The sequence below is a fragment of the Delphinus delphis genome, chromosome 3 (assembly GCF_949987515.2).
Source record: "Delphinus delphis chromosome 3, mDelDel1.2, whole genome shotgun sequence".
In the NCBI taxonomy this organism is placed as follows: domain Eukaryota; kingdom Metazoa; phylum Chordata; class Mammalia; order Artiodactyla; family Delphinidae; genus Delphinus; species Delphinus delphis.
Window position 1 is genome coordinate 56,122,783 of NC_082685.1, and position 15,840 is coordinate 56,138,622.

General features: G+C 46.5%; 2 protein-coding genes across 2 annotated transcripts; one reads left to right on the top strand and one right to left on the bottom strand.

Moving 5' to 3' along the window:
• Positions 1-1,736: 1,736 nt before the first annotated feature.
• On the bottom strand, positions 1,737-13,836 carry IK (IK cytokine). The gene is made up of 20 exons (XM_060008700.1): positions 13,702-13,836; positions 13,087-13,153; positions 11,661-11,753; positions 10,869-10,928; positions 9,881-10,048; positions 9,587-9,701; positions 9,056-9,126; positions 8,917-8,963; positions 7,862-8,025; positions 5,689-5,797; positions 5,302-5,341; positions 4,927-5,140; positions 4,659-4,677; positions 4,112-4,190; positions 3,772-3,852; positions 3,461-3,518; positions 2,529-2,617; positions 2,218-2,326; positions 2,010-2,044; positions 1,737-1,925 (listed from the first exon to the last, which is right to left on the bottom strand). The coding sequence occupies exons 1-20, from the start codon at positions 13,715-13,717 to the stop codon at positions 1,898-1,900; spliced, it is 1,662 nt and encodes a 553-aa protein (XP_059864683.1). The 5' UTR covers positions 13,718-13,836; the 3' UTR covers positions 1,737-1,897.
• A 150-nt stretch (positions 13,837-13,986) lies between these two features.
• On the top strand, positions 13,987-15,772 carry NDUFA2 (NADH:ubiquinone oxidoreductase subunit A2). The gene is made up of 3 exons (XM_060008706.1): positions 13,987-14,123; positions 14,245-14,351; positions 15,572-15,772. The coding sequence occupies exons 1-3, from the start codon at positions 14,023-14,025 to the stop codon at positions 15,661-15,663; spliced, it is 300 nt and encodes a 99-aa protein (XP_059864689.1). The 5' UTR covers positions 13,987-14,022; the 3' UTR covers positions 15,664-15,772.
• The last annotated feature ends 68 nt before the right edge of the window (positions 15,773-15,840 follow it).

Here is a 15,840-nt window from a genome sequence, read left to right on the forward strand (position 1 = left end):
GTGGCGTCAAGGCGTTCTCCGTAACCCGGAAAAGGCGGGGCCTGACTCAGCTGGTGGGAGGCACCGACCGGAGGAGCCTGGCCTCCTAATCCAGCTAGTTCCCAGTGTTGCAGCGGAGGAGGTTCCTGTGTCAGATAGACGGCGCATCCATCAGTCCCCTCCTTGGTCACTTCACGTAAAGTCGAGAACTGCGTTTAAGTTCTTTCCCCTTTTCCTGAGCGGTGCTGACAGTTTGGTACTGTCTCCCGCAATCAGTAAAGGATGACTGCCTGCCTGCCTGCCTTCGGGAGAGAAGAGCGGGACGCCAGTCGTTCATGGTTTGGTGAAAGACCAAGACAAGCGACAGACAGTTTGGTCAGTAAGCGACAAAAGCCCACGCCGCGAGAATTTGACCTGCGGGGGTCGTAGACAGCAGGCAGTACGCGCACACACTTTTTAAGCTGCAGCCCTCCATGCTGAACATCCTCGTGGCCAAAGCAACAGCGCCCCACCCGTTCCTACCGTTTGGCTACAGACCCTCAGCGGGACTGGGCCAGCTGTGCTCAGAGCTGGCAAGGAGTTGCTGAAAAGGAAAAATGGGCACAACAGTTGACATTCTGGACATCCCGGTTACCAAAGGTTCCGCAAAGATGAGAGCACTGTGTATGGTGGGGCAGATAAGGAGGAGCATGTGCTCCTGTCTGGATCTTGGTTACTTCCACAAGGCTTGGTGGTTCTTGCAGAAACTTATTTTAAACTGGCAGTCAACCCCCAGAAGGTCTCGATCTTAATGACCCTCTAGGTACCTTCATCTGAGCCAGGTGGGTCTCTGTGACCTTTTTCCTAATTGTGACTGCTGCCTACAGCCATGACATCAGGGTGTCACTTACTGTCTGAAATTAGCCATTCTAGGTGCTATTGCAGACAGTGCCCAATTTCAGTCTCCTAGGCGCCGTGCATAAAGCTGGCTTCCTCAAAAAGCTCTTGCCCTGTCAAGGTGAAAGTAACCAAAGGCAATGGCTAAAGTAGCCATCTAGCTCTTCTTGGATCTTGTAAGCCCACAAGTCTTAGCTCAGGGCAGGCAGTGGCAGCTATGGATCCAGCCAGAAAGAACTGGTGACCTCTGCTGATGAGTACCAGACCAAAGTGCTGGCAATGAGCCAAGAGGAAAAGGGTGGGGATGGAGTGATTTGGAGGCCAGCGATCCCACCCTGGGCCTTGGCAAACTTTCAGTGTGTTGAAGGGCACTAAACTCTTCTGGTCTAGGACAGGGATTCTCCAAGGCACTTCCCCTTCAACCAGGTAAGCAGTGATTTGTGCTTGGAATTACTAAAGATCCCAGAAGGGCATAAATTTGTGAAGGGTTTTTGTTCCCAGGAGTGTTTCTCATCAGGTGCCTTTACCTAGAGCCCAGTCCTGCACAACCTTGGGATCAGACTGGCAGCCCACTGGGCTGACCCTAATTCCCAGGGAACCTCTGCCCTAAGACTAGGTCCCCGGATGGGCCCAGATGAGTCTGATATTTAAGACCAATCATCCTTAAGTTTCTCTATCCACCTCTTGCCTGACAGTGAGGGTCATTCTTCCCTCCTCCACTGGGCACCCTGGCTAGTATATGTCCTGCTTAGGAATCTAGAGCCACAGCTCAGGAAAGGACTGAGCTGACTTTCTCCATGTGATTTTTATACAATCACATGTATATGGAATTAGTAGCCCTCTTGGTGCATCTGGGCCCTCAACATAGAGAAGATAAGACAGCAGGTTAACCAATTTTAATGGAACCAAAAGATTATACAATGAAATTTTATATACATTCACAAAAAAAAAAAAACATCGTGCAACTTTTTTTGGAATTGTAGAAAGCGAGCAGTGGAGAGCACATCCTTGTGGAGATTATTCTTGGGGTTGGAACCAGAGATTAGTATTTTGGTCTTTTCACTTCAACCCTGCAATAGAAAGAGAAATGAGCATAAGATCAATACACTAAGCAGTTCTCACCAGTCTCACAGAGGAAGAATGCTGCTGCTCACCCATCGGCTTCCATCTTCTTCCTCTTCTCAATGATCTGCAAAAAGAAGTTATAGTTGATGGTTATGCTGCCAGTCTAAGCTCACCTGAGACCCAAGGCTGACCTCTCTCCTACTTCCATGGCTCTCTGACCCACTGCCTGTTCCTGAATCTGTGGGCCAGTATCTCCTCCCAGCTGAAGCTCTCCCACCCAGAACCAGTCCCACTTACCGCACTAATCTTTTTCCATTGGCGATCAAGCTCTGCTTTGTCATTGGTTTCCTTAAAGCGCCTGGTTTTACGCCCTTCAGACATCTTGATGCCATACTGAAATGCAGCCCTGAGGGAAAAAAAGGGCAGTTGAGGGAAGAAGGCATCCGAGGTTGAATAGCAGTAGCTAGGTGTTCCCAGGAGACCCGGTGAGCAGAGAACCGATTTCAGAATGTTTCAGCCAGACTACACCCTCTAATCTGCTGTGGGATAGTCCACCCCCACCACCATCCCTCTCCTCACTCTTAGCTGTATTTAGTACCAAGACTCACTTGGGCAAAGCCTCCTTGTTGTTCATATACTCGCTGTATTCCTCCTGGGTATCAAAGTCCCAGCGGCCTAAAGGGCCTTTCTTGTTACCCTGTTGCAGGACAGAATGGGGGGCAGGGAAGGAAAAGATGTCAGTGGAAATGAGATTTTAGCCCTTGATTAAAGCCAGGCTCTCCCATAATCCCAGGTTTTATCATTCATAAATCCTACCCTAATAAACAATAATAAATGTTAACTGTGTACTTACTATGTGCCAGGCATCATTCTGAACACTAAACATGTATCTTATTTAATTCTCTCAAAAACTCTATTAAGAGAGAACTATAGTTCTCTCCATTTTTCTAATGAGGAAACTGAGGAAAAAGCAGTAAAATAAGTTGGCTTGGTCACAAAACCAATACCTGGCAGAGCCAGGGTTAAGCAAGGCTCCAAGATAGAATTAAACCATGCTATTAAGCATTGCAGTACAGAGAAAACAAGGAAAAGTATATGACACTTCTTCACCCTTAATGGTGTTAGTGTTTGTTGGTGTTTTTGTTCGTTTGTTTTTGTTTTAAGGCTTAGAGGAAAATGTCAATCCTGGCTAGAATAAAACTCAGTTTGTTTGTTTGTTTTCCAGTTATTTTCTAAAAACTGAAATTCCTTCTTCCCTTTCTACATGTGCACTAAAGGCCTGCTTACTCCCTAGGATGGAAATCAAAGCCTGGCACTTTACAGAAAATAAAAAGTAATATATTTATGGCCCTATCTCATTTTTTGACTTTGTACAGATGCTTTAAAACAGTCAAGCTGCCCAGGACCCCACAATGCTGCTGTTCCTATTGCTGCAGCTGAAGGAAGATGAGGCCCAGGAAATGAAACAGATCATTTGGGAGGAGGGAAGGGGATATGCGCTAAAGAGTAACTGTCCCCACCCATCCTTCCAGCTCCACACCTGGTCCATTTTGCTATAATCCACCTCCTCGTCACTGTCCACAGCCATGTCATCCATCCTAAAGAGAAGCAACAGTTAAAGAGATGGTGCAGACCCAGACTCCTATGGTTCATGCAGAAACCTACCACTAAGAGGCTATATGCCTAGGAACAACCACCCCTCCTAGGCCTCCCACTCAGAGCCTAACAGAATACTTTACCCAGTAAGAAGTACCCCTGGGTCCCAACAAATCAAATTTACACCTCACTCCCCCCCCCCACCTTGTTCTGCAATCATCCCAGCCTCCTTCTTTGTAACAGAGTCTCACGTACGTGGCTGGGTAGCACTCAGCATAGCTATTGGACATGCCAAAGAAATCTCCCAGCTGCTTCTTGTCTTCTGGCTTCTTCAGCATATGTTATGTTAAAGAAAATAATCCTCCCAATAGCAGAAAAACTTCAAGCAGGAAGGGCCAAGGGCTAGAAGCCCCAACATGAAAACTCTAAGGAGAGGGCTGTGAACATGAATGAGTCCTCTGAGAAAGGGGAAAGTCATGACTTCATCCTTGTCAAAATTCAGCACAAAAGGGAAAGAGCAAGATGGGGGCGGGGAGGTTGTGGGGAAGCAGGGAGGCAGGTGGAGTTGGAATGAACACGCTGAAATAAAGGATATGATTCAGTGCCTTCCCAGCCAGCAGATCCAGCAAACTTTTCATTGATCGACTTGATCAGCTCCTTGGCGGATCCGGGTCCTGGGCGAAAGAGAACTCTGTTCAGACTTTGAAATAAGGAGCTTACAACCTCTTCCCCACAACACACTTCCCACCTGTGCCTTTCATAACAACATTTTTTAAGCAACAGAACCCTTTAGCTAACAAAGTTTTAATCAAATTCCAATTCAAAATGAGCTACTCTGCTTGAGATGCACTAGTGTGCCCAGAATACTGTCCACTCAACCTGCCCCATGTCTTCAGAACCCCACAGCTGGGAGAATTATATCAAACAGAGCAAATATGCCCTGCCCTTGCCCAGGAAGACAGACAGAACTGCAGACTCATCTTCTGTCTATTCCATAAAGCAAGACACGGATCTTCCAAGAACCCAGAACTAGAAAGTCCCCCAGTGCCCCCCTTGGCAACTCTGAGTTCTGGGTCAGACTCTCAGCCCAGAGGAAAGCAGCACTGCCAGAGCCAATGCAAGATGCCATGGCTAAAACTCACCTTTGTCAACATCCATGGGCTGGAAAGAAAACAGAAACTGAAGTGAGTGTCACCAGGAGGGATGCCCACTCATCTCTCCCTCAAGTTTGAATCAATTCCCTACCCTACCCCCTGCCCCCATTTCCAGGATGGTTCCTACCCTGGATTAACTGACCCAGTTGCTGCTGTGAAACCATGAGCCACCTACATAACAGAGGGGTTCTGTACCTGGTTGGGCAGCCACAGAGATGGGCAGCTCCGCCACCTAGTGCCCGGGACTACATCTCACCTCATCGTCCACTTTTGGCTTCTCAAAGTAGCTGTGCCTCTTCTTCTCTTCTTCTCTCTCTCGGTCCCGCTCCCGCTCTCGATCGCGTTCTCGCTCTCTGTCACGGTCTCTGTCTCTCTCCCGATCACGCTCCCGTTCCCGGTATCTCTCCCGCTCCTTGTCTCGAGGTGTCTTGGTTGTGGAGGGCACATAATCCCCAATGTCTTCAAATATACTAGGAAAACAGAGATCCCTAGCTGACAAGGTCACACAAACTTCCATTTCCCCTGGCCATTTCTCCAGATTCTCACACCAAGGCCTCCCCCAAATGCCAAAGACAGGAAACCCAGAGGCCCTTCCTCCCTCAGATCAGGGGTCAAGGGCTACGATACATACTTCATGTCAGCCTCAGGGGGTTTCTTCTCTTCCATTTTCCCTGTAACATAAAGAGAGGAGTGAGGAAGACACTCCTGAGTTATTTCCCACTCAGCCTCACCATGCTTTTCAGTTCTCAATGCCCTTTTAAACATCTTCTGTTTAAAAGATGGGACAACAAAAGCTACCCCATACTCCCCCTCCTCAAGCCTCAAAACTGACCACTGCTTCCTGGGTGGGTCAAGCAGACAGAACCTGGATGTAACCATCCCTTGCTAATGCTCCACTGCTCCCATTTTTCTCTGGTCCCCAGGAGCCTCCCAATGTTCTGGAAGCTCCAGGAGACCTTGGTTCCATCTCAGATGCCCCTCCAGGGGTAAGGTTTCTCTCCCTAACTCTCCAGATTACCTTTATCTTTCTTTTTGAGCTTCTTGTTGCGGGTACCCTGCCTCAGGTAGGAAAGGATCTGGGTGAGCTTGCTGATGACAATGTCATTTGTGGTCAGTGTGGTCTGGGCCTGAAAACCCCCAAGGAGCAAGAATGTTATCCCACTGAGCAGGACTCTCTTCATTTACTCATTCATTTACTTAACAAATTAACAAATTAAAGGATAAGTGAGAATTAAGTAGGTGAAGACAGGGAAAGGAGGTGTTGTAAAAGGATATTCCAGACAGATGAAACAGCATACAACGGCCTGGGTCATAAGTAAATCTAGTACATTCAAGAAAGCCAGGATGACTGGAAAATAAACTGGGAAGCATGGTAGAAAGAGGCTGGAGAGGCCAGGAGTTACAGAGCCTCACAAGCCATGATACAGACTTTGGCCTTGGGATTCCCTGGTGGCGCAGTGGTTAATAATCTGCCTGCACGGGTTTGAGCCCTGGTCAGGGAAGATCCCACACGCCAGGGAGCAACAAAGCCCGTGCACCGCAACTACTGAGCTTGCGCTCTGGAGCCCGCAAGCCACAACTACTGAAGCCCGCGCGCCTACAGCCCGTGCTCCGCAAAAAGAGAAGCCACTGCAACGCGAAGCCTGGGCACCACAATGAAGAGGGGCCCCCGCTCACCGCAACTAGAGAAAGCCTGCACACAGCAACAAAGACCCAATGCAGCCAAATATAAATTAATTAATTAAAAAAAAAAAGATTTTGGTCTTTATCCTAACACTAAAAAACCATCAAGGGGCTTCCCTGGCAGTCCAGTGGTTAAGAATCCACCTTCCAATGCAGGGAACACGGGTTCTATCCCTGGTTGGAGAAGTAAGATCCCACATGCTATGGAACAACTAAGCCCCTGCGCCACAACTACTGAGCACGTGAACCACAACTATAGAGCCCGTGTACTGCAACAAAGATCCTGCAAAACTAAGACCCGATGCAGCCAAAAATAAAATAAATAAATAAATATTTTTTAAAAATAAAGAAACCATCAAATCTTCTAAACCGGGGGCAGGGCACATATGGGAAATCTCTGTACCTTCCTCTCAATTTTGCTGTGAACTTTTTAAAAAAATTAATTAATTAATTTATTTCTGGCTACACTGGGTCTTTGTTGCTGTGCGCGGGCTTTCTCTAGTTGCAGCGAGCGGGGGCTACTCTTCATTGCGGTGCGCGGGCTTCTCATTGCAGTGGCTTCTCTTATTGCGGAGCATGGGCTCTAGGCGCGCAGGCTTCAGTAGTTGTGGCTCGTGGGGTCGAGAGCGCAGGCTCAGTAGTTGTGGCACACGGGCTTAGCTGCTCCACGGTATGTGGGATCTTCCTGGACCAGGGCTCGAACCCATGTCCCCTGCATTGGCAGGCAGATTCTTAACCACTGCACCACCAGGGAAGCTCTGCTGTGAACTTTAAACTGCTCTAAAAAATTATCTTAAAAAAAAAAAAATGACAGTAGTGAAGGCAGAAAAAAAAAAACCTTCTAAACCATGATGAGAAAAAGTCATGCTGTTAAATGATCACTCTGGCCATGTGTAAAAATGATAATGGAAAAGGGGATGGAAAGATGTGGGGAGTGGTAACGGCTAAAGAGTACAGGGTTTCTTTTTGGAATGATGAAAATGTTTTAAAATTGATTCTGATGCCGGTTGTACAATTCTATGAAAATACTAAAAGCCACTGAATTGTACACTTTAAAGGGGTGAACTGTTTGCTATGTGACTTACATCTCAACAATACTAAAAATAAATAGAATATTGGAAGGGAACCACAGTGGAAGTGGGGAAACCAACTAGGAACCCCTTTTAATAGTTCCAACAAGAGATGATGACTTTTTTTTTTGGCCATGCTGCACAGGATGTGGGATCTTATTTCCCCAACCAGGAATCGAACCCATGCTCCCTGCATTGTAAGTACAGAGTCTTAACCACTGGATCACTAGGGAAGTCCCAAGAGATGATGGCTTAGACTGGAATGTTATTGTGTTGTTTGTGGAGATAGAAAAAAGTGAATGGATTCAACTGAGATTTAGGAGGTTAAAAGGTGGGCAGGACTTGGGTAAATGTGGTAGATGAGGCTCAGGGCAGAAGTGAAGCTGATTCCCAGGTTTGAGGCTCACATAGCAGGCTCTCGGGACTTGGGTCACTCACCTCCATGGTGGGGCAATCAGCTTTGCTGCGGATGAGAGTAGTGGGGATGTCAGTGTCAGCATACTCATCATCCAGGTCTACCACATAGGCCATGCGGCCTGGAAGAAACAGCTCATTCCGCTCATATGCTTTGCTCTTGAAGAGCATGCGGTAAACATTTCGGCCTACAAAAAAGAGAAAGAGCAGCAAGTAGCCAGTGAGAAACTTCTACAATAACAGCTACTGTTTACTAAGTGGTTACTGTGTGCCAGCCACCATGCCAAGTGTTATGCTTGCTTTGCTTCATTCAGTCTTCACAACAGCCCTGTGAGGTGGTCATTATTATCTCCTTTTAGCTGATAAGAATACTAAGGCTGAGAAGTAAGGGTTTTACTACCACTTAAGTCATATGACTATTGCAAGTCCTATAGCTACTAAGCGACAGAACAAAGAATGGGACCCTGGCCGTTTAACTCCAAAGCCTGAGCTCTTATCCACCCTTCCTACAGTGCCTTCTCAAGGGCACTATGTGCCTAGCATCGTATTAGGCCCTGTGAGGAAGAAGGATGAAGTTTAAGGTAATACTGATGAAGATGGGAAAAAATAGCTCTACCATATCCTCAGTGTGACAGGCATGTTGCCATGTATTATTTCTCTTCGTCCCAGTAATCCCATGAGGTGAACGTTAACTCCATTTTTGCAAGTGGACAAACAGAAGCTGAGAAGTTAAGTTGGTTGCACCCAAAATCACATGCTTAGTGTGATTTCATTACAGGATTCAAATGCAGGTTTCTGAATTCTGAGTTTTTAATCAACAACCATGCTACCTCCCATATGGATAAGCCCAAATCTGAAAGAGCTTCCAACCTAACTGAGGGGACATTAGTAATATATATGAAATAACTAAGTCTACATCTGAGTTCTATTAGAGTATTTTGTGCGAAGTAGCTGGTTTGGGGACAAAAAAGAGATAAAAGTAGATTGAGGGAAAGGGGAAGCATATTCCATCCAGAGCACTAAATTCCTTACAATTCCCCTGGAATGCAGAGCCACTAGTGTAGAAATTCTGTACTCACCCAAACGTGTTTTAAATTCTATTTTATTTTCAGGATCCTCATCTTTCCTGAAAAGACAAAAAGAACATTTTTGCTAAATGTGTTCCTACTTTTGGCCCCTCCTTTCTAAACTCTCAAGCTCTCCCTGATGTTTATTTACTTGGTTTCCTTCTGGGGCTTTTCCATCAGTTCTTCCTCCTCTTTCTCTTTGCTGGCAATTTCAGCTCGTACCTAACAGGAAAGCAAGTAAGGTTTAGACATTTATTCACTTTACATATCCTTACTGAACACCATTATACCACACTGTGCCAGGAACTAAGAACTCAATACTGAACAAAACAATATAGTCCTTGCCTAATGGAGCTTATAAAAAGAGAGACAGACAAATTAAACGATTAAACAACAAAGTGTGATAACTGCTGTAAGTAAAACAGAAGAGCTATGCAAGGGTGCAGGTAGTGGGAGGTGAGGAGTGGGGAGACTTAACAATACACAGGTGATCAGGGAAGGTTTGTTTACCCAAGAAGATAAAACTGAGGCTGAGACTTGAAGGATGAATAGCAATTAGTCCTACAGAGGGGACACCGTTAGTTCTTCTACATGGTCTGAACTAACAGCAGTCTCCCTCCTCACCCCAAAAGGTGAGCATTCAGCATGCTAGTATTACTCTCCATCTACCAACAAAGCTCACCTTCTGAAGCAGAGCAAAATCCAAGCCTTTCACCAAATGGGTGTGTTCCATGTCACCACCCAAAAATTTGGACTCCTGGATCAACTGTCTTCTCTTCTCTGCAGCTGATTTGTCCCTGTAGAATGAAAGAGGCCACATAAGAACCATCCTTTGTGGGTGGCAAGTGCCTCTTGAAATGGCTTGGCATGGGGAAATGGCTTTCCAGAGCAAGGAAAATGTGAGGAAGAATTCATACTGCCATTGTATGACTTTGCAATGCTGAGGGAACCATGCCCTGGCCCACTCGGTACTCACGCCTCAGCAGTGGGGCCCACAGCCCTGTAGTTAGCTGTGGTGCTGATCAGCTCAGTTTCCTCATAATCTTTGTTCACTCCATCCCGCCGTTCCTTGGCACGGTCCCGGTACTTCTCTGCTAGTTCTCTTTCTCTCTCAATTTCTTGTTGGCGAAGTTTGGCATAATAACTGTGACCAGGGAAAGGCAAATGTGTAAGGCTCAGCAGAACTGTTCCTGCCTGTTTCCCTATACCTTCACCCAACTCTCTATGCTGAAAGCTCATATATATCCTCATAGAACTGCTGGCCACCTCTTGATATTCCTCAAAAGCAGAACTACAGCATCTCCCAGCTCACAGATACACTGTTCTAATGCCACCATAGTATACTCCATCTGTCACTTCAGAATCCTTTGATGTCACCTAACTCTACATCACGGAGTCTCTACAAGTATGAGACTTTACCATACGGCAACCAGGAAGTCTGAGTTTTTATCACGTTCCAAATATCACCTGAAAATATACCATTCCTTGCCAGTCCTCCTCAAGAAAAGAGAAAAAAGCAAAGTACCAGGTCTAGGAAGCTTAGTATCATATAAATAATAGCAATGACAATGATAACTGACGGCAGCCAAAATTAACTGGGTGGTTACTATATGCCAGGCACTGGTACTAAGTGTTTACATGGACTATCACAGTTGATCCTCGTGACAACCTGATAACAGTTATTATCACTATCTTGATTCCACCCATGAAAATACTGAGGATTAGAGAGGTTAAACAAAATGCCCACGGCATCCAGCTAGAAACTGGTAAAGATGAGATTAAAACACAAGCTGACTCCAAAGCCCTAAACAGCCATTCTAAATATCATTCCTCTCCACTATGAAAGCAGAGACTCTCAAGACAAGAAAGGAAAACCTCAGTCTCTTGCCTCATAACTAGCCCCTACTCCTTTTCCCCGAACAGTATCCACCATAAAACCCAACACTCTTCCATCCTTCCTTTACCTTTTCTTTTTTCTCCTTCGTGCAGCTGGATCTTCATCCTCATTGTACTCCCTTGGCATCCTAGAAAAGAAAGAAATTCACTGATTGCAAAATATTGCCACAGCCCCAGAAACCCCAAGAAGTGGCTTTGAGGACTGAAGAAAGGCTTAGAATACTGACCACAGCAATAGCTGACCAGTTTCAATCAGGCAGAGATCCATGTCAATATTTGTAGGTGAGTGGTTCTCAAGCTTTAGAAAGCATCACAACCACCTGAAGGACTATTAAAATTATATATTCTCAAATATCTGCCCTAGAATTTGAGTCCGTGGGGCTAGAATGGACCCAGAAATCTACTTATTTAAGCACCAGCAGTAACTCTAGTACAAATGGTCCATGGAACATACTCTGAGAAAAAATGAGATCCCCATGGGACTTCCCTGGTAGTCCAGTGGCTAAGACTCCATGCTCCCAATGCAGGGGGCCCAGGTTCAATCTCTGGTCAAGGAACTAGATCCCACATGCCGCAACTAAGAGTTCACACGCCACAACTAAAAATTCTGCATGCAGCAACTAAAAGATCCCGTGTGCCACAACTAAGACTCGGCACAGCCAAATAAATAAGTAAATATTTTTTAAAAAATGAGATCCATACAGCATCCCAGTCTTTCCTGGAGCTTCAATCTCAAAAGGCAGGGAATCAGAACCATGGACCTCAAAAGAGAACTAGCTTTCCAGTTCCTAAGATAACTAGTTCAATAAATTTTCCATAGGAAGGAGATGGGAAACAGATTGGATCACCCCAGAACTTACTCATGGTGACGTGACTTAGAGGGTGGTGCAGAAGCAGGTGCAGCCCTTGGGGTCATGAGAAGTTTCCTGAAGTCTTCATTGGTGAGTTTTGATCTAGAGGGCGAAAATTTTAAAAATTAGTACCCAATAAGAATTGGAAAAGGAATATGTAAAAAATATGGTTCACTTTACTAGAAATCAGAGAAAAACAAATTAAAACAAAGAACATGCCACTTTTAATGCATCAGACTGTTAACGATTAAAAAGTTTGATAAATTGGACTTCTCTGGTGGCACAGTGGTTAAGAATCCACCTGCCAAAAAAAAAAGGTTTTCCCTGGTGGCGCAGTGGTTGAGAGTCCGCCTGCCAATGCAGGGGACACGGGTTCGTGCCCCGGTCCGGGAAGATCCCACATGCCGCGGAGCAACTAAGCCTGTGTGCCACAACTACTGAGCCTATGCTCTACAGCCCGCGAGCCACAACTACTGAAGCCCGCGTACCTAGAGCCCGTCCTCCGCAACAAGAGAAGCCACCGCAATGAGAATCCTGCACACTGCAACAAAGAGTAGCCACTGCTCGCGGCTACTAAAAAAAAAAGTTTTATAAATCAAGAATGAGTGAGAGGATGGGACTTCCCTGGTGGCACAGTGCTTAAGAATCCGCCTGCCAACGCAGGGGACACTGGTTCGAGCCCTGGTCCGGGAAGATCCCACGTGCCACTGAGCAACTAAGGCCATGCGCCACAACTACTGAGCCTGCGCTCTAGAGCCTGCGAGCCACAACTACTGACCCCGCGTGCCTAGAGCCCGTGCTCCGCAACAAGAGAAGCCACCACAATGAGAAGCCCGCGCACTGCAATGAAGAGAAGCCCCCGCTTGCTGCAACTAGAGAAAGCCCTTGTGCAGCAACAAAGACCCAATGCAGCCAAAAATAAATAAATTACTAAAAAAAACCCCAACACAGGTGGCAAAGTTGATATATAGACAATATATCACCGATTAATTTTAATATTTTAATTCACAAAGCAATGATGTATTTTACTCAGATATGAATGTGTGTACACAAATGCATTTAAAAAGAGTAGGACAAAAAGATAAGTGTAAAAAAGGTAATGGTGGTTACCTCTAAGAAAGGGGATGGAATTGGGACGTTATCAAAGACAACATTACCCTTATTCTGATGTTTTAATTTCCTACAAGAATTAATTCCTATATAACGTGTAATTAAACATCAATTTTAAAAACTAGCACTCTCCCTGCCATAATTTCCCCTCTAATACTCTTATGCAGTTGGCCTGATCCAGTTAAAAGTTCACAAAGATAAAGAGCAAGCGGTATGATTTTTTGGTCATCCTTGCTGACAAGACATTCAGAATTCTTTCACCACCACCACCGCCACTTTACTCATTACCCAGCTCATTCCCATGGTTCTACATCAAAACACTCACTGGTGGAAGGAGTGAGGATCGTCCACATCATGGCCATCTGGGGCCAAAGGGTTGGAGAACGGCTCGCCTAAGAAAAGGAATTGATGTTAATTTAATCAATCTCTTAGAGTCAGGTCTTGTGCAAAGGTTGGGGATCTACAGACGTCTTTTCCTGTAGTTGAGTTGCTCACAATCTAGTGAGGAAGAAAGGCAAGAACATCGACACTGACAATACAGGGTAACAAGTGCTGAAGTAGGAAAATTCAAGGAGCTATGGGAGCTCAGAGGAGGGGGCCCCTAAACCAGCGCTGGAGGATCAGCAAAAACTTCTTGAAGATGACACCTAAGATACTACACGAAAGATAAATTTACGGAACCAAAAATTAAGTGACGGGGTCTGGGGGTGGTTCACAGATAAATCTCATCTGTCGTGGGTTGGGGCAAGGACAAGATTGAGGGACAGTCTGGAGCTGCCCGGCCTCGCTCGGGGCCCAACTGCTTCGCCAGGCTACAAGCGCCACATCCCGGCCCGCCTCCACCCTCGCGCACACAGCCGGCTTAAATTCTGAGGCCAAAATAACGCGCCAAGTGTCCCGAGTCCCGCGGGGAAGAAAGGGCAGATGACCCGAGCCTTACTATCTCGCTCCGGCATTTCGTCCGCGGTATTTCAACCCAGCAACGACCGAGGACCCTACAACAACACGGCAACGACAGGCGACTGCCCACAATGCACCTCAAGAGTCCACCCACAGTGCCTTTCGTGCCCCAGCTTTTCCGCCGCAACAGAGGGCGGAGAAATCCGAATAAGAGTTGACCCGCAATGCTTTTATGGCATTGGCTAAACTTGGTCCCGCCCCTTACGCCAGCCAACCTATCCCGGGGCTGGAGCGTCCGCGGCTGGTCTGATAGGATCACTTGGCCGGAAGGTCTAGGGCGGATGATTTGGTATTAGTCGAGATGGCGGCTGCTGCAGCGAGTAGGGGGATCCGTGCCAAATCGGGCCTCCGTGAGATTCGTATCCACTTATGCCAGCGCTCGCCCGGAAGCCTGGGAGTCAGGTGAGGCGCGGCCCGGTGAGGCGGCGGGCTTCGGGACGCCGGGGTCACGACCTCGACCTCCCGGGTGTTTGAGGAGGCCCGCGCCCACACCGCACGCACGGTGCTCTTTTCGGCCTTGCAGGGACTTCATCGAGAAACGCTATGTGGAGCTGAAGAAGGCGAACCCCGACCTGCCCATCCTAATTCGCGAGTGCTCCGATGTGCAGCCCAAGCTTTGGGCCCGCTACGGTGAGCAGAGGACGCCGGGGACCTGAGACCCCGGTGGAGGAACAAGGGTTCGAGAAAAGAAAGGGCCGCCCAAGGTCACACAGAAACCTGTTCAGGAACTGAATTCGGACTTGCTGTTGACCTCGTTGCAGATAAGGAAATATACATTCGCAGGGTTACAGGATGCTTTGTGTCCCAATAACATCTATGTGGAGGCGGGCCCCGTCCTGCATAGGGATCAGGAGCTGTCGTCTTTGTAATTCAGAACAGGCTTCAGATAGGGGAGAAGGGATGCTGGTCCAGTCCATCAGTGTAGGTCCTTCCAAATTGTGTGGCCAGTGCCGGTCCAGACAGAGTGTGAGAATCTCAATAGTAAAAATCTAAAATAATGACTGTGTTGAGCACTTACTGCTAGGCCCTGTGCTGAGTGCTTTCCTGCCTAAATCTCATTTAACCTTAATTAATATGAGGGGTGGAGTCTTTGGTTATTCAGCTAGTATGTATAACAGGGTTGAGCTTCTACCTCTGTTCCCCCTTCCTAGACTGCACTTCTGCCAGACTTCCATGGCTGGCTCTTTGTTATAATTCAGACTCCTCAAAAAGGCATTCCCTGGCCAGTTATGTAACATTGCCCCTTTACCCTATACAATTTTACCACATACTTATTAATATATTACCTATGTGTCATTTTACCACAATTTGAAAATTACTGCCATGTTGTCTGACACATAGGGACACACAATAAATATTTATACTTACTGAATAATGGTATTTTTAATCACGGCTTTTAACTAAACCTCACCCTAGCAATGTCTGGAGGACGGCAGGGAGTCACACCCAAGGCAGATCCATTATAACAGTGGACAACTGCAGTATGCCATGCACTAAACATTGTTTGGAGGAGGAACAAAGGTTTTCCTCCCAAAAGCCAGTAGACTAGAGAAGGAGATGGACACAAATAACTTTAGTTTAGATGAACAATGGGAGCCACTGAATGGGTACCATTAAAAGGCAGGCTCATGTAATACACTGCTCACAATGGTTAATAATAAATGCCTACCATGCCCCTTAAAACGTTCCTGAAACACTTTCCTTCCCATTATGACCGCCCAGAATCAGCCGAAATTCTACTACCCTTCCTATCCTACCAAGACTGTAAGTTGAAGACAGAGACCTTTTATTATACTTTGGTAGCCCGTACAGTGCAGAGCGGATACTTAGTCACCTCCCTCTCTCTTCAGCATTTGGCCAAGAGAAGAATGTCTCTTTGAACAACTTCAGTGCTGATCAGGTAACCAGAGCCCTGGAGAATGTGCTACGTGGCAAAGCCTGAAGCCTCCACTGAGGATTAAGAGCAAGAGCCCCAGAGCCTGAGCTCTGCTGGACTGAGTACAATGTGGAGAAATGTGTTCTGTTCTTTATAAAGCTTGTGCTGAAAATGCTGTCTCAGGATGTTCTGTTTCTTATTCCACCGACTACCCCTTATTGTGCAATCAAATGAGGCAAAGCA

Coding starts and splice junctions, on each gene's coding strand:
- NDUFA2 (XM_060008706.1), top strand. CDS start 14,023: ATGGCGGCTGCTGCAGCGAGTAGGGGGATCCGTGCCAAATCGGGCCTC. Junction 14,124..14,244: donor CCCGGAAGCCTGGGAGTCAG/GTGAGGCGCGGC, acceptor TCGGCCTTGCAG/GGACTTCATCGAGAAACGCT. Junction 14,352..15,571: donor CAAGCTTTGGGCCCGCTACG/GTGAGCAGAGGA, acceptor CTCTCTCTTCAG/CATTTGGCCAAGAGAAGAAT.
- IK (XM_060008700.1), bottom strand. Junction 9,127..9,586: donor ATTTTGCTCTGCTTCAGAAG/GTGAGCTTTGTT, acceptor CTTTCCTGTTAG/GTACGAGCTGAAATTGCCAG. Junction 5,141..5,301: donor CCCCCTGAGGCTGACATGAA/GTATGTATCGTA, acceptor CTGTTTTCCTAG/TATATTTGAAGACATTGGGG.